Here is a 25,000-nt window from a genome sequence, read left to right on the forward strand (position 1 = left end):
AGAGAGAGAGAGCAGAAGGAAAGAGAAAAGAGAAGGAGTTGTAGGAGAGAGAGTTGCGGAAAGGGAAAAAAATTGAGAGAGATTTGAGGAGGAGAGAGGAGAGAGAGAAAAAGAGAGAGGAGAGAGGAGAGAGAGGGGGCGAGAGAGAAGGAGAGAGAAAAAATTGAAGAGAGAGAGGAGAGAGAGAGAAATTGAGAGAGAGAGAGCGAGGAATGAGAGAGAGAGAGAGAGAGAGAGAGAGGAGAGAGAGAGAGGAGAGAGAGAGAGAGAGAGAAAAAAAATTGAGAGAGAGAGAAATTGAGAGAGAGAGAGAGAGAGAGAGAGAGAGAGAGAGAGAGAGAGAACATGTTAACACATGTTTCCCATGCCAATAAAGCCCTTGAATTGAATTGAGAGAGAGAGAGCATCTGTGTATCCTTGCCTGTCACAACTCTTGTGTTCCAGGCTTTACATCCCAGAGAGTATTGCATGTGGTTTAGTCTCACTCTGTCAACACACACTCAATTTGACATCTCCTCTTAGTAACGCAGCAACCAATCCCCCGTCCCCAACAGCATCATCCACACCCAGCTCCTTACTCATGCCAACCAGCCACAGCCATTAGAATACTGCTTCCTTCATTATTTTAATTTGACCTTGATTTATACAGGGTTTTCCCCCATTCATTCCAAGAGAGAGAAAACATCCAGGAGATGCATCATGGTGTCGTGTGCTTTTGGATGACTGACATATCGTTTGACTTCCTGTCTGTTCATACAGTAAGGCTATGGGGTAACCAGCTGGTGTCGGGGTACAGTACTGTAGAGTGACTCAGGCTGCTGCTATTTCCTGTCTCTCTTTCGGGAAGAGTCTGGGCAGATGAAGACAAAATGTTAACAGGCCTCGGCCATATGATGGTGGTAGCGCTGAGACTCTGACATGCTAATTCATCATTGGAAATGAGTGGGGACAGCGAGACCACAGCTGAAGTTTGGATTTCTGGATAGGGAAATGGAACCCGAACCCTGCAGCTGTTATAGACACAGAGTATGTCCCAAATGGCTCCCTTTTCCCTACATAGTTCACTACTTTAGACCAGGGCCCTATAGAACCCTATTCCCTACATAGTTTACTACTTTAGACCAGGGCCCTATAGGACCCTATTCCCTACATAGTTCACTACTTTTGACCAGAGTGGTGAGTTAAATAAGGAATGGGGAGCCATTTTGGACGCATATGTCCAAACAGCTGCAGGAGAGTATAGATTGTAAAGAGAGATCTCTTGATAAAAATAAGTATTCTTGCCTGAGAAGACTTTCCGAGGAGTAAGAATCTGTTTCAGAAACTAAAAGCACAGCAGGGGTTTTGGGGGGGAAACTGAGGGGAAGGAGGTGGGGGAACAACTCCCCAAAAAATGTGAGTGAAGTGCTCCGAGGTTCACGGTGAGGTGAATGCTCCCAGCTTACACACAACAGGGATTGTGTGAACACACATTCTGCACACGCTGTAGGCACAACCACACGCAAAGCCTTGTCCAAATACACACAGACACGTGCACACACATGGTGAGGGTGTGTGGTGTTTGTCCTCTGTCTCTGACGGACGGACGGACGGACGGACGGACGGACGGACAGACAGACAGACAGACAGACAGACAGACAGACAGACAGACAGACAGACAGACAGACAGGACAGACAGACAGACAGACAGACAGACAGACAGACAGACAGACAGACAGACAGACAGACAGACAGACAGACAGACAGACAGACAGACAGAAGACAGACAGACAGACAGACAGACAGACAGACAGACAGACAGACATTGGAAAGAACCAAAAAACAGACAAATCTAGAATGCTCTTTGGCCCTTAACAGAGGGCCAGAATACCTGACCACTGTGACTGACCCAAAATTAAGGAAATCTTTGACTATGTACAGACTCAGTGAGCAAGGCCTTCCTATTGAGAAAGGCTGCCGTAGGCAGACATGAGTCTCAAGAGAAGACAGGCTATGTGCTCACTGCCCACAAAATGAAGTAGAAATGTATGACCATATTAGAGAGACATATTTCCCTCAAATTACACAGATCCACAAAGAATTCCAAAAATAATTATATTTTGATAAACTCCCATATCTATTGGGTGAAATACCACAGTGTGCCATCACAGCAGCAAGATTTGTGACCTGTTGTCACAAGAAAAGGTCAACCTGTATTGATGTTTATTTATTTTCCCTTTTGTACTTTAATTATTTGCAAGTCGTTACAAGACTATGTATAGTCATAATATGCCAGTTGAAGTGTTAATATTCATTTTAAACTTTTGTGAGTGTGATGTTTACTGTTCATGTTTGTATTGTATATTTGCCTTGCTTTGGCAATGTAAACATATGTTTCCCTAGCCAATAAAGCCCCTTGAATTGAATTGAGAGAGAGGGATTAGCACCAAGGTCCCCTGAGGCAAAACAGTAGGGGACACAGGTCAGACATTTATCACATATGTTTCTCCTCAAGCACACTTCCTCTCTCCCTCTCTTCCCCTCTTCCCCTCTTCCTCTCTCCCTACCCTCCCCTCTTCCCCTCTTCCTCTCTCCCTACCCTCCCCTCTTCCCCTCTTCCTCTCTCCCTACCCTCCCCTCTTCCTCTCTCCCTACCCTCCCTCTCTTCCCCTCTTCCTCTCTCCCTACCCTCCCCTCTTCCCCTCTTCCTCTCTCCCTACCCTCCCCTCTTCCCCTCTTCCTCTCTCCCTACCCTCCCCTCTTCCCCTCTTCCTCTCTCCCTACCCTCCCCTCTTCCCCTCTCCATCACTGTCTTTTCCCCTTTGTCTCTCTATCGCTCGTTTTCCTCTTTCCCTTGTCTCTGAAAGAATCAATAAAGAGAGGGAAGAGAGCCTGTGAGTGAGAGAGAGGTGTGTGAGTGAGAGAGAGGTGTGTGAGTGACAGAGAGATGTGTGAGTGAGAGAGAGATGTGTGAGTGAGATAGAGGTGTGTGAGTGACAGAGAGGTGTGTGAGTGAGAGAGAGGTGTGTGAGTGACAGAGAGCTGTGAGTGAGAGAGAGGTGTGTGAGTGACAGAGAGGTGTGTGAGTGAGAGAGAGGTGTGTGAGTGAGAGAGAGGTGTGTGAGTGACAGAGAGGTGTGTGAGTGACAGAGAGGTGTGTGAGTGTGAGGGAAATAGCAGGCCTGTTGTGCACATTACAATCTCAGTATAGCTGTAATTGACAAGCTATAACGCTCCCCTTGCTGGGTCTCTGGTCTCGTATGGAGCTATTGTTAAATGTTCCTTACAAGGAAACCCATTATTTTATTCAAACGCAAACTGTGTCTTTTCGATATAAACCTTCTTTTTTTTATATAAACATCCTCGGTTGCCTCAATTTCATAGCAACCATGCCGTTTTGCATCACAAAGAGAGCCGTTCTCGTGAGAAAAGGGAATGTTTAGGTCTCTTCATCCAGCTCCAGCTGAGGATCCTGGGACAGACATAACAGATTCAAAGCCCCGGTTATTGGAGCCAGAGACGCAGCATTAAACTCCCATGGCTGACGCCAGAGTTATGGAGGTAGCCCAAACTCCACAGAACACAAAGAAGAAAGAACACTGGGAGAGACAAGGGAGAAACTGAGGTCTTAAAAAAAAAAAAAAATCAATCCCATCAGCCACTTTGAAGCAGTTGGTTTATCCTTAACTTTTTCAACTCTGTCGTATCTGAACATGACCATAAACAGACAGGTTTTACACAGAGAGTTGTGTCAGCAGGGGCAAAAGCACATACACTATTCTAAAGCGTATAATTGACCAGCACTTTAAATGATCACTATTTAGTCGTCCCTGGCTGTGCCTAAGCGAGATCTGTATCAGATCAGTCACCTTTGATATTCTCTTAGAATGAAATAAAAATCAAGACGATGATATTCTGTGAGAGATCTTTGAGAATTTAGTCATGTGAAAGATAGCCAGTTGGACCAGCTTGGATCCCTCCCACTCCGACTCTCTGGAGCCCAGTTCACATAGGATTGTCTCACACCACAAACCCATTATCCGCTCTGGCTTAATCCTGATTGGAAAAATATGGGACCGCTCCACCTCCCCTTCAAGCATCCGGGGAAGACTGGGGTCGGGATTGCTGGGATCACCACTGTTGATGTTACTTTAGCTTTCAGCTGAGTCATAGGAAGGTACAGAGACAGTTTGGGGACCACATGCCTGGGTTCCTCACAGAGCTTTTTAATCTTAACCAGAACCTCTCTCAAATTTAAGAGAATTGACAAGCAAAACTGAGAAAGTAAAAGAGGGGTAAACAGACAGACAGAAGTACAGGTAGTTCTGTCTCATTTCACCTTGCAGTGGTTGATGTAGCCCACACTAAGAAATCATCACCGACTTTCAAGCCAGTCCAAAGGACTCCAAAGGCAAGCCAGTCCAAAGGACTCCAAAGGCAAGCCACGTCGGATGTCAGGCGTCTAAAACCCAGTGACCCAGAAGCCTCACAGAAGTTCCTCTCTCCCGCCTTCTCAGCTAACGCTCCTCCAGAGCGGTACCTCACATCGCCTGGCGTCTTGATCTACACCACCTGACAGTGAGGTGCCGAGCCCATTAATCTCCCCCATCTTCCCCACCGTTTGATCCCATGCTTGAGGACATCAAAGTGTAGGCTCAAGGACAGTGGAGGTGGCGGTGCAACTGCACAGCCATTCTGGAGCTGACAGGAATCCGACGCCCACACACACAATAACAGCACAACAACACCACGGCGGCCATTTTGGCTCCTGACAAAAAAACATGCTAATTCTCTTCACCGTTCACAGACAATAATGAAGGGAGGCTAACAACGTGCCAGATTTGTGATTTAAATTACAGTTCGTTTAGATTCTTTCAACTTGTCTTTTTTTTCTCCGACCAGACTGGTTCGTCATGGTGAACCTTAAAAAATGATTCATTGAATTACAACAATTAAAACATCAACCGGAGCAGGGTGGAAATAGTATGTGCATTATTCATATGACTGCTAGAGGGAGACAAGCAGACACAGCTAATGAGCGGCCAGCGGTTTGAAGTGCAGAGGACCCACAGTGAGGTAGAGGGAAGTAATGAAGTACTATTGTGAGACCACAGGAGGGGAGAACAGCTGGTAATAAGGTCCGGAACGAAGCAAATGGAATGGCATCAAACACAGACGGAACAATGTATTTGATGCCATTCCATCCATTCCATTCCAGCCATTACCACCAGCCCGTCCTCCCCTATTGAGGTGCCATCAACCTCCTGTGCATGAGACACATTTACTGTTTGATGGCTTTCTATTTCTATCATTAGAACCAGGACCCTGCCACTTGAGGACTTATGTTTTAGAATAACAAAATGTATGTGTTAGAGTGATTGGTTCTGAGCTTCTGAGTCTCTGAAACAGAGAACAGAGGAGCTGCTGACTGGCCAGTTCTACTAAGTAGAAGCTGCTCTGGTCTGCCCATCAGGCCGAGTCGTGACCCTGTCTCCCTGGCACCAGACGGTGCCCACTGTCCTGCCCTGTGCCACACTGATTAGCTATCTCTCCAAACAGATGCCCGCTGTCGTCCAATGCCACCTACCCACTTCCTCTCTTTCCCAGCCCCAGCTGATGTTTTGTCGTTCTTCCAAACTGTTCAGTCCGTACTCAGTGCCAGTGTGTCTTCTGAGAAGCACAGCAATGAGATAAACCGACCCACCACCCTTTAAAGGTGCACTATGCAGAAATTGTTCCGCCATTTGCAGGTTGCTAAAACTGTAATAGTTTGCTTAATTGCAGTTTATGTGACAAAATAAGAGAGTACAGTGTAGAGGATCATTGTACCATCTCAACCACTGTGAAATATATTTTTCATAACCCCAAAATATAGTATTTTCAGCTGTTTAAAGCTGTTGTACAAAACCCAAAGTAAAAAACACTAAAACAAAACTTAAGAACAGGAAGAATAGAAATAGCGCACATAGATATACCGCTTCTTAGACTTAATTTCAGCGAGAATGACAGATCTATGACACATTTCTATGTGAATTTGGTCTGGTCGCCAAAAAAGTGACATATTGCCACTTTAACCTCACAGTGAGTCCCTGTCCTGATAGGTGGACTTGGCTGTGGCGCCGATATAACCTGGACAGGTACTAGAAAACAAACACAGCCTTTTGCTCTTACCTCCAGAGGGAGCTCTCCAGGACCTTGCTGGAGTCGACATGGTAATACTTGGTCAGGATGAGAATGACCTGAGGAAGACGAAGAGGAGAGAGGAAGAGAGGAGGATGAAGGGTGAGTCTCAACAGTACAATATAAACTGAAACATGTTCACAGATAGAGCATGGTAACTATTGCAATAGCAGTATTTGGTTTGATACAAAATGATTCAAAAATGTATTTTGTAAACTTCTTTCCCTGGGCTGTGGCTGTAATGCTGATGATGAACCGGTTGAGGGAACACAGAGAAACTATTAGCCTGTACAAATAGCTGTCTTGTTTTACATTTTAATTTGAGAAGGAAATGTTTACAGAGTGGTCCTCAAGCCAGATGATGTGTCTTGTTTAACACTGAATATCACTTCAGGAGGAGCTTCAAATATTAAACCCCTTGAGAGTTTTATTCAAGTACAGGTGCTGAACATTAGGTTTTGTGGGGAAGAAAATCTGCCCTTTGATATACAACTCAACAGACAACTATATCATCCATAGAACCAGAGCATCTTGCCCATCTGTTAATGGAATTTTATCATTCCTATATGTGTTCATTAATCAATTTAATTAAAATCACTCTGTCTGTTTCTGCAAATTTGTAAGACCCTTATTTGCATAAAATAGACAGAGACATGTCTTATCAAAATGAGATAATAGTATTTATTCTCGGAGCGCGCTGCCATAGAACCACGTACAACAGTTTATATATAAAATATGACGTCATTGGTTATAGAATGAATCTCCTCCTCTCGACCAAGACAAAGCAGGTTCAAAAGTTTATTCCAACCCACTAGCGCACACTCCTGACACACACACACTATATCAAGATTAACTTCTGAAGTCTCACCATTATCTATCACTATTTAGCAGACAGTTCCAGATAACGGAAAACATAGGGAGGCTCTCGCTGTCTTATCTAAACAGAGTTAAAGTTGAGTTGGTTCAAACATAGGTTAATGACCCTCTTTGCTTATTTAAAACACACAACACATTCCTCCCCAACCTAGTTGGAATGGTGTTTGTTATGTTTAATTACTCCTTGTTCATGCTACATAATCTCTTCCTTATGAACTAACATTATTTATCAGATATAATAAAACAGAGTAGAGTTGAATTATTTATAGTTCTATTTAAATGTAGATATTGTTTAGTCATTATTCATAAAATTCCTAACACCATCGTACAAAAACATTCACGCACACGTGTGTGTGTGTGTGTATGTGTGTGTGTGTGTGTGTGTGCTTGCGTGCGTCCCACTCCTTCATTGGTTTTTCAGATTTTCAGAGAACTCTCCGGTTTTGACAGCAGTGCGGCCTGCTGGGCGTGCGTTGCCATGGTGAGGGATGCCGGAGGTTCAGAGAGCGAGCAGTTAGCCCTTTGGAGGTGTTATTGGCAGGTCGGTGGAGTGAGCTGTTAGGATCCAGGGAAGAACACACTGGGCTTTACTGCCCAGGGGCTGGTAGTAGCTGATTGGCCTAGGGCCCTGTCCAGGAGCAGGATCCAGGTAAGAACACACTGGGCCTTGCTGCCCAGGGGCTGGTAGTAGCTGATTGGCCCAGGGCTCTGGCCAGGAGCAGGATCCAGGGAAGAACACACTGGGCCTTACTGCCCAGGGGCTGGTAGTAGCTGATTGGCCCAGAGCCCTGGCCAGGAGCAGGATCCAGGTAAGAACACACTGGGCCTTACTGCCCAGGGGCTGGTAGTAGCTGATTGGCCCAGAGCCCTTGTATCCCCTTGTATATAGCCCAGTTATCATTACTCATAGACTCAGTACTGGAACCCCTTGTATATAGCCCAGTTATCATTACTCATAGACTCAGTACTGGAACCCCTCAGCCCAGTTATCATTACTCATAGACTCAGTACTGGAACCCCTTGTATATAGACCAGTTATCATTACTCATAGACTCAGTACTGGAACCCCTCAGCCCAGTTATCATTACTCAGAGACTCAGTACTGGAACCCCTCAGCCCAGTTATCATTACTCATAGACTCAGTACTGGAACCCCTTGTATATAGACCAGTTATCATTACTCATAGACTCAGTACTGGAACCCCTTGTATATAGCCCAGTTATCATTACTCATAGACTCAGTACTGGAACCCCTTGTATATAGCCCAGTTATCATTACTCATAGACTCAGTACTGGAACCCCTTGTATATAGCCCAGTTATCATTACTCATAGACTCAGTACTGGAACCCCTCAGCCCAGTTATCATTACTCATAGACTCAGTACTGGAACCCCTTGTATATAGACCAGTTATCATTACTCATAGACTCAGTACTGGAACCCCTCAGCCCAGTTATCATTACTCAGAGACTCAGTACTGGAACCCCTCAGCCCAGTTATCATTACTCATAGACTCAGTACTGGAACCCCTTGTATATAGACCAGTTATCATTACTCATAGACTCAGTACTGGAACCCCTTGTATATAGCCCAGTTATCATTACTCATAGACTCAGTACTGGAACCCCTTGTATATAGCCCAGTTATCATTACTCATAGACTCAGTACTGGAACCCCTTGTATATAGCCCAGTTATCATTACTCATAGACTCAGTACTGGAACCCCTCAGCCCAGTTATCATTACTCATAGACTCAGTACTGGAACCCCTTGTATATAGCCCAGTTATCATTACTCATAGACTCAGTACTGGAACCCCTTGTATATAGCCCAGTTATCATTACTCATAGACTCAGTACTGGAACCCTTGTATATAGCCCAGTTATCATTACTCATAGACTCAGTACTGGAACCCCTTGTATATAGCCCAGTTATCATTACTCATAGACTCAGTACTGGAACCCCTTGTATATAGCCCAGTTATCATTACTCATAGACTCAGTACTGGAACCCCTTGTATATAGCCCAGTTATCATTACTCATAGACTCAGTACTGGAACCCCTCAGCCCAGTTATCATTACTCATAGACTCAGTACTGGAACCCCTTGTATATAGCCCAGTTATCATTACTCATAGACTCAGTACTGGAACCCCTCAGCCCAGTTATCATTACTCATAGACTCAGTACTGGAACCCCTTGTATATAGCCCAGTTATCATTACTCATAGACTCAGTACTGGAACCCCTCAGCCCAGTTATCATTACTCATAGACTCAGTACTGGAACCCCTTGTATATAGCCCAGTTATCATTACTCATAGACTCAGTACTGGAACCCCTTGTATATAGCCCAGTTATCATTACTCATAGACTCAGTACTGGAACCCCTCAGCCCAGTTATCATTACTCATAGACTCAGTACTGGAACCCCTTGTATATAGCCCAGTTATCATTACTCATAGACTCAGTACTGGAACCCCTCAGCCCAGTTATCATTACTCATAGACTCAGTACTGGAACCCCTTGTATATAGCCCAGTTATCATTACTCATAGACTCAGTACTGGAACCCCTTGTATATAGCCCAGTTATCATTACTCATAGACTCAGTACTGGAACCCCTTGTATATAGCCCAGTTATCATTACTCATAGACTCAGTACTGGAACCCCTTGTATATAGCCCAGTTATCATTACTCATAGACTCAGTACTGGAACCCCTTGTATATAGCCCAGTTATCATTACTCATAGACTCAGTACTGGAACCCCTTGTATATAGCCCAGTTATCATTACTCATAGACTCAGTACTGGAACCCCTCAGCCCAGTTATCATTACTCATAGACTCAGTACTGGAACCCCTTGTATATAGCCCAGTTATCATTACTCATAGACTCAGTACTGGAACCCCTCAGCCCAGTTATCATTACTCATAGACTCAGTACTGGAACCCCTTGTATATAGCCCAGTTATCATTACTCATAGACTCAGTACTGGAACCCCTCAGCCCAGTTATCATTACTCATAGACTCAGTACTGGAACCCCTTGTATATAGCCCAGTTATCATTACTCATAGACTCAGTACTGGAACCCCTTGTATATAGCCCAGTTATCATTACTCATAGACTCAGTACTGGAACCCCTCAGCCCAGTTATCATTACTCATAGACTCAGTACTGGAACCCCTTGTATATAGCCCAGTTATCATTACTCATAGACTCAGTACTGGAACCCCTCAGCCCAGTTATCATTACTCATAGACTCAGTACTGGAACCCCTTGTATATAGCCCAGTTATCATTACTCATAGACTCAGTACTGGAACCCCTTGTATATAGCCCAGTTATCATTACTCAGAGACTCAGTACTGGAACCCCTCAGCCCAGTTATCATTACTCATAGACTCAGTACTGGAACCCCTCAGCCCAGTTATCATTACTCATAGACTCAGTACTGGAACCCCTCAGCCCAGTTATCATTACTCATAGACTCAGTACTGGAACCCCTCAGCCCAGTTATCATTACTCAGAGACTCAGTACTGGAACCCCTCAGCCCAGTTATCATTACTCATAGACTCAGTACTGGAACCCCTCAGCCCAGTTATCATTACTCAGAGACTCAGTACTGGAACCCCTCAGCCCAGTTATCATTACTCAGAGACTCAGTACTGGAACCCCTCAGCCCAGTTATCATTACTCATAGACTCAGTACTGGAACCCCTTGTATATAGCCCAGTTATCATTACTCATAGACTCAGTACTGGAACCCCTCAGCCCAGTTATCATTACTCATAGACTCAGTACTGGAACCCCTTGTATATAGACCAGTTATCATTACTCATAGACTCAGTACTGGAACCCCTTGTATATAGCCCAGTTATCATTACTCATAGACTCAGTACTGGAACCCCTCAGCCCAGTTATCATTACTCAGAGACTCAGTACTGGAACCCCTCAGCCCAGTTATCATTACTCAGAGACTCAGTACTGGAACCCCTTGTATTCAGCCACTCGTTGTGTATTTATTATTACTTTCATTATTACATGTTTTACTTTTCTATTATTTCTCTATTTTCTCTGCATTGTTGGGAAGGGCCCGTCAGAAAGCATTCCACTGCACCTGTTCTTTACGAAGCATGTGACTAAATTCAATTTGGTTTGAGATGACTCGTTCATCTCAAATTTCCATCCATTTTCAGATAAGTTGAACCTTTGACAGCTTGACGCATACTTTAGGTTCTAATTTGGTGTTTGTTCTCTACGGATCAGTCTGGCCAAAGCCTTAGGCCCTCAACCAACTTTAGTGTTGCCCCCTTGTGCCAGGGCAGAGCAATGCAGCTATAGGGATTTTTATTCCAAGAGGACAACAGGCCTCTTTTATGGAGGCTGAGCTACTCTTTAAAGCCCACACTGGGACTCAGATCCCAGATCTGCAGATTTTACTGCAAAGAGACAGAATCATTAGATCATTTGTTTTGGTACTGCACATATGTAGCTTGTTTTTAAGTTGCAAGTTCAGGAATGGATGAAGAATTGCAACATTTACCTGGAGCTAACTCTGCAAATAGCACTGATGGGTGACTTGAAAAGTCATAGTCAATTGATCAACAATATAATAATACACTTAGCAAAAATGTTTATCTTTAATTTACAATCTGTAGAAACTATGACAATAGAAAGATTCAGAACTTTTGTGAAACATCACAGCACAGTTGAAAAATATATGCCAAAAATAAATCAAAACTGGATGGTGTTCAGAGAAAGATGGGAGGGATTTAGTGGAGTTGAAGGATGGGACTGGATGGTGTTCAGAGAAACATGGGAGGGATTTAGTGGAGCTGAAGGATGGTACTGGATGGTGTTCAGAGATAGATGGGAGGGGTTGAGTGGAGCTGAAGGATGGGACTGGATGGTGTTCAGAGATAGATGGGAGGGGTTGAGTGGAGCTGAAGGATGGGACTGGATGGTGTTCGGAGAAAGATGGGAGGGGTTGAGTGTAGCTGAAGGATGGGACTGGATGGTGTTCAGAGAAAGATGGGAGGGGTTGAGTAGAGCTGAAGGATTGGGACTGGATGGTGTTCAGAGATAGATGGGAGGGGTTGAGTGGAGCTGAAGGAATGGGACTGGATGGTGTTCAGAGATAGATGGGAGGGGTTGAGTAGAGCTGAAGGATGGTACTGGATGGTGTTCAGAGATAGATGGGAGGGGTTGAGTGGAGCTGAAGGATGGGACTGGATGGTGTTCAGAGATAGATGGGAGGGGTTGAGTAGAGCTGAAGGAATGGGACTGGATGGTGTTCAGAGATAGATGGGAGGGGTTGAGTGGAGCTGAAGGATGGGACTGGATGGTGTTCAGAGATAGATGGGAGGGGTTGAGTAGAGCTGAAGGATGCGACTAAAAACAAACAGAAGACAACTTTAGAAGACAATGTTTCTGTGTCTGTAAAATGTATATAGAATGTAAAGTATTAGTTAGTTAGTTAGTTTACTCCAATTACGGTGGTAGGGTTAGGGGAAAATAATATAGGATTGAATTTAGTTATATTTATATATATATATATACAGTACATATACAGTATATATGAGGGACTGGAAATTATTCAGACAATTACATTAATGGAAGCCACAATCTATCTGCAATATTAAAGCTGAAACAAGCTCCTAAAGATTTACTCAGTTACTGCTGGGAAAGTCTATCCCCACAGATGGGGAATTGGAAAGCAGAGATAATCTGAACTTTTACTCAAAGTCATTGAAGTATGTGAAACCAGGAAGGCTCTTGTGTGACATCCTGCGATGCAGCAAGCGAGCATATCCCTCCGCCGCCTTGCCTGGCCGTGTGCTGTCCTACTGTGAATCAGCTAGTGACCGTGGCAACAGACTGTCAGCCTCTGCAAAGCTGTCCCTCTCTATCCACACAGCTCTAATGAGACGCCAAGTAAGACCGAGACCTATCTGACTCTCACCAGCCAGAGACGTAATGAAACACCAACGCTGACTTCATCTGCTATGCTGAACATTTGGACTTTTTGCCAATTATGTTTTTTCAAGTTTTAATTGGCCATGCCCTGGTGAGGGAAGTGAAGAAAGTGGTTTACTGACAAGTTTAGGTGTTGATGGAAGGATGAAAGAGAAGAGCAGTGGAGAAGGTGGAGGACTGGCACAGGAGAGAAGGAAGGAGATGTCTAGGTAGTCTCTCGCCCTCAACTCTCAATTCAACATGAAAAGATCAATCGGAAGACGGGACAACTTAATACTGGTGACCTCTGAACTCTGAGTGCTGGGATCAAGAGTTCCACCAGGATCAGATTCTAGAAGGCTATAAACGGGGGGGAAGTATTTGGTTGTGCATTTCAGATTTAATTGGTGAAGCATTCCTCTGAAGAGCCCCACTTATACAAGATCTACTATTTCATGTAAAACAGAGTTGGGTAGTAAATGAGAGCATGCCTCTGCTAGTGTCGCCCGGGACTGGCACAACCACATGTGTGCCCCTGTTTGCAATAGACAGCCCTGCATAAAAATACAGATTGCTTTGGGCGTTGCACATCAAATAGCATCCCAGAAGCGTCCTGTGAAATATGAAAAAGTAAAGAGAGCTTTTCTGTCTTTCTCTCCACTGGGCCGACAGAGATTCGGGGCATCATTCATCTGCATGTCAACACTCCCCTGGTCTTGTATCTGACCAGCCCATAAAAACGCAGCGTCTCCAGAGAAACCCCGCACCACACAGTCCTATCTCTGTGCCACACAGTCCTATCCCTGTGCCACACAGTCCTATCCCTGCGCTACACAGTCCTATCCCTGTGCTACACAGTCCTATCCCTGTGCTACACAGTCCTATCCCTGTGCCACACAGTCCTATCCCTGTGCTACAGTCCTATCCCTGCCCCACACAGTCCTATCCCTGTGCCACACAGTCCTATCCCTGTGCTACACAGTCCTATCCCTGCCCCACACAGTCCTATCCCTGTGCTACACAGTCCTCTCCCTGCCCCACACAGTCCTATCCCTGCCCCACACAGTCCTATCCCTGTGCTACACAGTCCTATCCCAGTGCTACACTGGTTTGAAACTGAGTTTGAGGCTGAGTTCTGCACGAAGGGAAGATAATTTTTCTTTAGAGAAGTGGTGGACAGGGCAAGTCCAAATGCTACCATGAATCACTATGAGGAGGCAGATGGAGCGTCCTGTTGGCGACGGCGGGCCTCCCCTTCATGACAAAATTGCTGAATAGTGGAGAAGCTTGATCCCACCGCTTCCACCAACGGGAACTGGCCGGAGCCCGAGAATGCAGCTTGGCAGGCCCCAACTACAACTTATTTTACTGAAAGGGAAAGTTTGGCACATCCGAAAGGTCTTAACAGAGCAGCAGCTTAGAACGATCTTCCTGTTATTCGGGACAAGTTAATTATAAATACAAAAATGAATCATAACAACTGGAGCCTACATAGATCTGCAAATATGTCAAGACGAGAGAGACAAAGTCTGAGTGGTCATTTTGGAACGAACCACGACGGAAAAGCACGGTGTGGGCATTTTAATGACTGCAAAGTAAAGAAAAGGTAATTTGTGAAGCAATTGACCCTGAAAGAGTGTTTCCTTTCAACAAATACATCTCCTATTCACATACATGTTCTATTCATTAGAGTAGTACAAACACTGGAAACTCCAAGCATTTCACATAAAGAGCTTCATAAAAAAAAATGTTTTTGCCACAACGTTCATGCAACCCTTGTGGCAACATTGTCGCAGTCTGATGGTGACCCACTGTGGGAATGTTGTTCGTCAGCCTCGGGATGACATTTTCCTGGGGAAACATCAACTGGGCAGTCAGGACCCCTGAATAACAACACACAGTTACAAGAGCCCCCAGTGAGCCCTTTACACCAGCGACATCATGAAGTCCAGCTTCACATCACCATCTTGTCTTTTTTTTCTTCCTTGAGACATTCTGCTACACTGGGGGTCTCATTGAGAAGCTATCAATCAGCTTTAGAAGAGAGAGACGAGAAGAGTTTGGTGAAAGGAAAGGGAATGAACGGAACGAGAGGATAAAGAGAGAGAGACGAGAATCGCCAGTGTTGGAGAGAAAGAAGAAGAACGCAGTCATTCATTTTTAAGGCAAAATCTGTGAAATACAATCACTCTATCAGAGTGTATGACTCCTTGGAGGTGAACACATTCTTCAGAAAACAGACCACACACAGATACACTTTTCATCACAGTCTGGGAAAAAAGAGGATTCCCGGCCAATTCAATTTGAGGATTGACTTTGCCTCCTCAACACTGTGACCACGTTGTCAACCACGGCCTGACGCTGAGGGAGGCTGGACTGCGAGTAGAGCCAAATCTAAGCCGATATACAGTGGCAAGTGTGATGAGAACATTTCGACTGGAAAATAGGTATTGTAAAAATATCATCATATCAAAAACATCTGCACGGTTTCAGTAACTGCTTACAGTCCTGTATTCTATGGACTATCAGCACTTCTGTTACCGTTTCCTGGGAAATTACTGTACTATTGGATACTGGTTTTTTGGGACGACAAGGAGGAAGGCCTCCTATGTTCACAGAACAGCAAGAGAGGGAGATAGTAAACATGGTTTTGGCCAACAATGCTATAACACTCAAGCAGCTCCAAGCTAACATTGTCAATAACCATTTTCAACGACATCCATCAGGTCTCAACATCAACACTGCCACGCATCCCCAAAAAAAACATATTCAAATGAAGCAAGTTTTTCGAGTGCCTTTCGAGCGCAATTCCGAAAGGGTGAAACGACTGCGGCATGATTATGCAGAGGTATGTATTCACTTTAGCAGTGTGATCTTGCATACTGTCTCATAATCTTATACTGTACTGTAATATGTATACTAGATCTACACTGAACTACACAATTTTGCCTGACACTGTTTTTCAGAGAGTTTTACGAATGGATGGAGAGGAGATCCAGCATGAGTTCATTTACGTAGATGAAGCTGGGTTCAACCTGACGAGAACACGAAGGAGGGGAAGAAACGTGCAACGTGGGGGTAATATAACACTCTGTGCAGCCATTACACAGAATGGGGTCCTCCACCGCCATGCCCATATGGGCCCTTACAACACAGCACTCATACTTACATTCTTGGACCAATTGCACAACATAACAGCAGCAAATCAAATCGATCATATGCAATACATTGTTGTCTGGGACAATGTGTCTTTCCACCGCTCTGCTCTGGTTCAGAACTGGTTTCAGCAACATCCACATTTCACCATCCTATATCTTCCACCATACTCTCCATTCCTCAACCCTATAGAAGAGTTTTTCTCGGGATGGCGGTGGAAGGTATATGATCTCCGTCTCCAGGCTGAGGTACCCCTCATCCAAGCAATGGAGGAGGCCTGTGACCAGATGGAGGAAGCAGCAATGCAAGGATGGATTCGTCATTCAAGACGTTTCTTTCCAAGGTGTCTTGCTAATGACAACATTGCCTGCGATGTTGATGAAATCCTCTGGCCAGATCCAGCTAGGCGAAGAGACAATGTCTAGTTATTTATTTTTTATTTTGAACTTACAATACGTAAAGTGACGTTTGGTTACAGTATTATGAATCTCCATGTCAACATTTTGGGCATGTTGAGAAATAAATGAGTTTCTTCAGTCTGCAACATTGGTCTTGTGTAGTGTTTGGTGAATTCACAATATATTTGTACGTTGTTGATAGTAGCCTACTCTAATCATAGGGAAGTAGAAATGCTGAAAGTGTTTTAGGTTTATCACAGCAGAGTGTAACTCGTGCAAACAGAGTATAGTAATGTGAAATGTGTGTGTTTCATGTGGTAACAAAGTGTGGTTTTTAAAAAGAAGTGTATAGTTTTTACAAGAGTGTTTAATTTTGCAAAGGATCTGTAGTGTTTTGCTAATTGGGTGTGTGGTTGTGCTAATTGTGTGTAGTGTTTTGAAAACACGGGCCCTGTTTTCAAAATCGTGCTTAAGCAATCAAAAAAAACTGTAATATCTTAGCTAGGTCACAATTACCTCCATTCCTCTCCTTCAATAGCAGTGATAATCAGGGCATTGCCCATTCAGATCTCAGCGTTCCACAACCTCGAGCGGTCATGTCTGTTAGGACACGTTTCTGCACGGACCTCAACCCTCCCTCTGCAGAGCCAGGCACCGGGCAGTGACCCATACAAACGCAGACGTTTTAACGGTTGTTTGAGACAGCGACCCCTCATTAAACTGCTCCGGGAGAAAGGGAGATGACTATTACATGGGCCTGTGAGTTTTGCTGGCCCTGCAGTCTAACCAATACAAAGGAATGTCTACTAGACTAACCCTTACACACATGGTAGATTCCATACAGTCAGGCTGAGGTAGTCAGCATTCCACTGGCTGGTTGCCACTATAGTTTATCTGTCTCCTATGCTATAGTATTGTACATTATTCTATAGTATTGTACATTATTCTATAGTATTGTACATTATTCTATAGTATTGTACATTATTCTATAGTATTCTACATGATTCTATAGTATTCTACATTATTCTATAGTATTGTACATTATTCTATAGTATTGTAAATTATTCTATAATATTCTACATTATTCTATAGTATTCTACATTATTCTATAGTATTGTACATTATTCTATAGTATTGTACATTATTCTACAGTATTCTACATTATTCTACAGTATTCTACATTACTCTATAGTATTCTACATTATTCTATAGTATTCTACATTATTCTATAGTATTCTACATTATTCTATAGTATTGTACATTATTCTACAGTATTCTACATTATTCTACAGTATTCTACATTACTCTATAGTATTCTACATTATTCTATAGTATTCTACATTATTCTATAGTATTCTACATTATTCTATAGTATTCTACTGCTGTCTTTTACTTTTCCATTTTTCTGCTTTTGTCCACCCTTTCTGTCTGTCTGGTTCACTCTCCCTCGTTGTTTCTGTCTGTCTGTCTGGTTCACTCTCCCTCGTTGTTTCTGTCTGTCTGGTTCACTCTCCCTCGTTGTTTCTGTCTGTCTGTCTGGTTCAATCTACCTCGTTGTTTCTGTCTGTCTGTCTGGTTCATTCTCCCTCATTGTTTCTGTCTGTCTGTCTGGGGCACTCTCCCTTGTTGTTTCTGTCTGTCTGTCTGGTTCATTCTCCCTCATTGTTTCTGTCTGTCTGTCTGGTTCCCTCTCCCTCGTTGTTTCTGTCTGTCTGTCTGTCTGTCTGCGTGGTTCACTCTCCCTCATTGTTTCTGTCTGTCTGTCTGTCTGCGTGGTTCACTCTCCCTCGTTGTTTCTGTCTGTCTGTCTGGTTCACTCTCCCTCGTTGTTTCTGTCTGTCTGTCTGTCTGGTTCACTCTCCCTCGTTGTTTCTGTCTGTCTGGTTCACTCTACCTCGTTGTTTCTGTCTGTCTGTCTGGTTCACTCTCCCTCGTTGTTTCTGTCTGTCTGCGTGGTTCACTCACCCTCGTTGTTTCTGTCTGTCTGTCTGGTTTCCTCTCCCTCGTTGTTTCTGTCTGTCTGTCTGGTTCACTCTACCTCGTTGTTTCTGTCTGTCTGTCTGGTTCACTCACCCTCGTTGTTTATGTCTGTCTGTCTGGTTTCCTCTCCCTCGTTGTTTCTGTCTGCGTGGTTCACTCTCCCTCGTTGTTTCTGTCTGTCTGTCTGTCTGCGTGGTTCACTCTCCCTCGTTGTTTCTGTCTGTCTGTCTGTCTGTCTGTCTGGTTCACTCTCCCTCGTTGTTTCTGTCTGTCTGTCTGGTTCACTCTCCCTCAATGTTTCTGTCTGTCTGCGTGGTTCACTCTCCCTCGTTGTTTCTGTCTGTCTGCGTGGTTCACTCACCCTCGTTGTTTCTGTCTGTCTGCGTGGTACACTCTCCCTTGTTGTTTTTGTCTGTCTGTCTGGTTCACTCTCCCTCGTTGTTTCTGTCTGTCTGGGTCACTCTCCCTCGTTGTTTCTGGGTCTAGGGGTGAAGGTTGGGTTGAAACCCAGAGGTGATGGGTTCTTGAATGTCCTTACTTGGACAGACAGAGGGGATGAGGGGTGAGGGAAGAGCGCTGGAGATTGAACCAAACCTGGAGGGTCTTGATATTGGGTCGATCAAGTCCTGGCTTGAACTATGACTGCAAAGACTGCAAATCATATCAAATGTTTATTTGTTACGTGCCGAATACAACAGGTGTAGGTAGAACTTACTGTGAAATGCTTACTCACATAATATGATGCTGGGGGCTAGGTGGTGTACTCTTGTTGTATTTATCCTGGAGATGACCTATGTCATAGACAACCTTTGTATTAGTTTGAAACCAAAAAAATCTTTGATCGTTTCAGTTGTGTGAGTCAACAAGGACAAATGGGGACAAAAATAGAGCATATGCTCCCACATGCCCCAAAATATATATATTTGAACACAGGCAATGATGTATCTGTCACTACCAGATCTTTAGTTCAGCTGCCACACCTCAAACTCAATCTACCCTGATCTGAAGTTCATCTGCCACACCTCAAACACAGTAGTTCAACTGCCACACCTCAAACACAGTAGTTCAACTGCCACACCTCAAACACAATCTACCCTGATCTGTAGTTCAGCTGCCACACCTCAAACTCAATCTACCCTGATCTGTAGTTCAGCTGCCACACCTCAAACTCAATCTACCCTGATCTGTAGTTCAGCTGCCACACCTCAAACACAATCTACCCTGATCTGTAGTTCAGTTGCCACACCTCAAACTCAATCTACCCTGATCTGAAGTTCATCTGCCACACCTCAAACACAATCTACCCTGATCTGTAGTTCAGCTACCACACCTCAAACACAATCTACCCTGATCTGAAGTTCAGCTGCCACACCTCAAACTCAATCTACCCTGATCATCTCTGTAAGACGACAGTCAGCCAGTCTATCTGAAAGACCACAGAGAGAAGAAAGCAGAGACATGAAAGAGTGGTAGAGGGGGTCGCTCTCTCACTCGTTCCATCTGTGACTGACCACAGACCCCCTCCGTTCCCCCATCCAGCCGGGTGGTCAATAAAACCTTTCTAGAACAGAAAAATGAAAGGAGAAAAATAAATAAGAGTAGAAAACAGGTGGGGATTTGGAAGCAGACCGAGAGCTGTGAAGAAGAGGGGTGGAAGCGCCAAGTGTGTGTGTCTGTGTGTGTGTGTGTGTGTGTGTGTGTGTGTGTGTGTGTGTGTGTGTGTGTGTGTGTGTGTGTGTGTGTGTGTGTGTGTGCCCACCATCATAGACACATTGAGGACAAAACAAAGGAAACCACACAACACACTGTCTATACCAAGACACAACACAACACACTGTCTATACCAAGACACAACACAACACACTGTCTATACCAAGACACAACACAACACACTGTCTATACCAAGACACAACACAACACACTGTCTATACCAAGACACAACACAACACACTGTCTATACCAAGACACAACACAACACACTGTCTATACCAAGACACAACACAACACACTGTCTATTCCAAGACACAACACACACACTGCCTTTACAAAGGCACAACACACACACTGCCTATACCAAGACACAACACACTGCCTATACCAAGACACAACGCACTGCCTATACCAAGACACAACACACTGCCTATACCAAGACACAACACACACACTGCCTATACCAAGACACAACACACTGCCTATACCAAGACACAACACACACACTGCCTATACCAAGACACAACACACTGCCTATACCAAGACACAACACACTGCCTATACCAAGACACAACACACTGTCTATACCAAGACACAACACACAAACTGCCTATACCAAGACACAACACACTGCCTATACCAAGACACAACATACACACTGTCTATACCAAGACACAACACACACACTGCCTATACCAAGACACAACACACTGCCTATACCAAGACACAACACACTGTCTATACCAAGACACAACACACACACTGCCTATACCAAGACACAACACACTGCCTATACCAAGACACAACACACTGCCTATACCAAGACACAGATAAATGTGTGTTCATGTCCCAGAATATGTTGGCACTGTTTGCCAGCCATTGACTTCGTCTCGGGCCTGACAACCCACGTGCCAATCTATCCTCTAAACACCGGCTTCTCGGGCATGATCACTTAATTATGCGTGATAATTTGAATATGGGCTTAGGTAATACAGTTGTTTTAAAAAATGTGAAACCCAATCAAAAGGCTAATACAATCCCATTGGGGTCGACCAGGTCGGGTCATTATGAACCCAGCCCGACTGAGTCTGAGGGCTTAACGATGGTATTGGGGTCGACCAGGTCGGGTCGTTATGAACCCAGCCCGACTGAGTCTGAGGGCTTAACGATGGTATTTGGAGTTCATTCTACTGCTGTCTTTTACTTTTCCATTTTTCTGCTTTTGTCCACCCTTTCTGTCTGTCTGGTTCACTCTCCCTTGTTGTTTTTGTCTGTCTGTCTGGTTCACTCTCCCATGTTGTTTCTGTCTGTCTGTCTGGTTCACTCTCCCTCGTTGTTTCTGTCTGTCTGTCTGGTTCACTCTCCCTTGTTGTTTCTGTCTGTCTGTCTGGTTCACTCTCCCTCGTTGTTTCTGTCTGTCTGCGTGGTTCACTCTCCCTCGTTGTTTCTGTCTGTCTGTCTGGGTCACTCTCCCTCGTTGTTTCTGTCTGTCTGTCTGGTTCACTCTCCCTTGTTGTTTTTGTCTGTCTGTCTGGTTCACTCTCCCTCGTTGTTTCTGTCTGTCTGTCTGGTTCACTCTCCCTCGTTGTTTCTGTCTGTCTGTCTGGTTCACTCTCCCTTGTTGTTTCTGTCTGTCTGTCTGGTTCACTCTCCCTCGTTGTTTCTGTCTGTCTGCGTGGTTCACTCTCCCTCGTTGTTTCTGTCTGTCTGTCTGGGTCACTCTCCCTCGTTGTTTCTGTCTGTCTGCGTGGTTCACTATCCCTCGTTGTTTCTGTCTGTCTGTCTGGTTCACTCTCCCTCGTTGTTTCTGTCTGTCTGTCTGGTTCACTCTCCCTCGTTGTTTCTGTCTGTCTGTCTGGTTCACTCTCCCTCGTTGTGTCTGTCTGTCTGTCTGGGTCACTCTCCCTCGTTGTTTCTGTCTGTCTGTCTGGGTCACTCTCCCTCGTTGTTTCTGGGTCTAGGGGTGAAGGTTGGGTTGAAACCCAGAGGTGATGGGTTCTTGAATGTCCTTACTTGGACAGACAGAGGGGATGAGGGGTGAGGGAAGAGCGCTGGAGATTGAACCAAACCTGGAGGGTCTTGATATTGGGTCGATCAAGTCCTGGCTTGAACTATGACTGCAAATCATATCAAATGTTTATTTGTTACGTGCCGAATACAACAGGTGTAGGTAGAACTTACTGTGAAATGCTTACTCACATAATATGATGCTGGGGGCTAGGTGGTGTACTCTTGTTGTATTTATCCTGGAGATTACCTATGTCATAGACAACCTTTGTATTAGTTTGAAACCAAAAAAATCTTTGATCGTTTCAGTTGTGTGAGTCAACAAGGACAAATGGGGACAAAAATAGAGCATATGCTCCCACATGCCCCAAAAATATATATTTGAACACAGGCAATGATGTATCTGTCACTACCAGATCTTTAGTTCAGCTGCCACACCTCAAACTCAATCTACCCTGATCTGTAGTTCAGCTCCCACACCTCAAACACAGTAGTTCAACTGCCACACCTCAAACACAGTAGTTCAACTGCCACACCTCAAACACAATCTACCCTGATCTGTAGTTCAGCTGCCACACCTCAAACTCAATCTACCCTGATCTGAAGTTCATCTGCCACACCTCAAACACAATCTACCCTGATCTGTAGTTCAGCTGCCACACCTCAAACTCAATCTACCCTGATCTGAAGTTCATCTGCCACACCTCAAACACAATCTACCCTGATCTGTAGTTCAGCTACCACACCTCAAACACAATCTACCCTGATCTGAAGTTCAGCTGCCACTCCTCAAACTCAATCTACCCTGATCATCTCTGTAAGACGACAGTCAGCCAGTCTATCTGAAAGACCACAGAGAGAAGAAAGCAGAGACATGAAAGAGTGGTAGAGGGGGTCGCTCTCTCACTCGTTCCATCTGTGACTGACCACAGACCCCCTCCGTTCCCCCATCCAGCCGGGTGGTCAATAAAACCTTTCCAGAACGGAAAAATGAAAGGAGAAAAATAAATAAGAGTAGAAAACAGGTGGGGATTTGGAAGCAGACCGAGAGCTGTGAAGAAGAGGGGTGGAAGCGCCAAGTGTGTGTGTCTGTGTGTGTGTGTGTGTGTGTGTGTGTGTGTGTGTGTGTGTGTGTGTGTGTGTGTGTGTGTGTGTGTGTGTGTGTGTGTGTGTGTGTGTGTGTGTGTGTGCCCACCATCATAGACACATTGAGGACAAAACAAAGGAAACCACATAACACACTGTCTATACCAAGACACAACACACTGTCTATACCAAGACACAACACAACACACTGTCTATACCAAGACACAACACAACACACTGTCTATACCAAGACACAACACAACACACTGTCTATACCAAGACACAACACAACACACTGTCTATACCAAGACACAACACAACACACTGTCTATATCAAGACACAACACAACACACTGTCTATACCAAGACACAACACAACACACTGTCTATACCAAGACACAACACAACACACTGTCTATACCAAGACACAACACAACACACTGTCTATACCAAGACACAACACAACACACTGTCTATACCAAGACACAACACACTGTCTATATCAAGACACAACACAACACACTGTCTATACCAAGACACAACACACTGTCTATATCAAGACACAACACAACACACTGTCTATACCAAGACACAACACAACACACTGTCTATACCAAGACACAACACAACACACTGTCTATACCAAGACACAACACAACACACTGTCTATACCAAGACACAACACAACACACTGTCTATACCAAGACACAACACAACACACTGTCTATACCAAGACACAACACAAGACACAACACAACACACTGTCTATACCAAGACACAACACAACACACTGTCTATACCAAGACACAACACAACACACTGTCTATACCAAGACACAACACAACACACTGTCTATACCAAGACACAACACAACACACTGTCTATACCAAGACACAACACAACACACTGTCTATTCCAAGACACAACACACACACTGCCTTTACCAAGACACAACACACTGTCTATACCAAGACACAACACACACACTGCCTATACCAAGACACAACACACTGTCTATACCAAGACACAACACACTGCCTATACCAAGACACAACACACTGCCTATACCAAGACACAACACACTGTCTATACCAAGACACAACACACTGTCTATACCAAGACACAACACACTGCCTATACCAAGACACAACACACTGCCTATACCAAGACACAACACACTGCGTATACCAAGACACAACACACACACTGCCTATACCAAGACACAACACACTGCCTATACCAAGACACAACACACTGTCTATACCAAGACACAACACACTGCCTATACCAAGACACAACACACTGTCTATACCAAGACACAACACACTGCGTATACCAAGACACAACACACACACTGCCTATACCAAGACACAACACACTGCCTATACCAAGACACAACACACTGCGTATACCAAGACACAACACACACACTGCCTATACCAAGACACAACACACTGCCTATACCAAGACACAACACACTGCCTATTCCAAGACACAGATAAATGTGTGTTCATGTCCCAGAATATGTTGGCACTGTTTGCCAGCCATTGACTTGTCTCGGGCCTGACAACACACGTGCCAATCTATCCTCTAAACACCGGCTTCTCGGGCATGATCACTTAATTATGCGTGATAATTTGAATATGGGCTTAGGTAATACAGTTGTTTAAAAAA

General features: G+C 44.4%; 1 protein-coding gene across 1 annotated transcript in view; it reads right to left on the reverse strand.

Annotated features, from left to right (window-relative positions):
- LOC116375234 (VPS10 domain-containing receptor SorCS2-like) overlaps positions 1 to 25,000 on the reverse strand; it is a 166,562-nt gene that overhangs the window by 59,821 nt on the left and 81,741 nt on the right. The window contains exon 2 of the mRNA XM_031831379.1: positions 6,151 to 6,218. Within this exon, the coding sequence (XP_031687239.1) occupies positions 6,151 to 6,218 (68 nt within the window). The remainder of the gene's footprint in view (positions 1 to 6,150; positions 6,219 to 25,000) is intronic.

This window comes from Oncorhynchus kisutch, linkage group LG9 (assembly GCF_002021735.2).
Source record: "Oncorhynchus kisutch isolate 150728-3 linkage group LG9, Okis_V2, whole genome shotgun sequence".
NCBI classification, from domain to species: domain Eukaryota; kingdom Metazoa; phylum Chordata; class Actinopteri; order Salmoniformes; family Salmonidae; genus Oncorhynchus; species Oncorhynchus kisutch.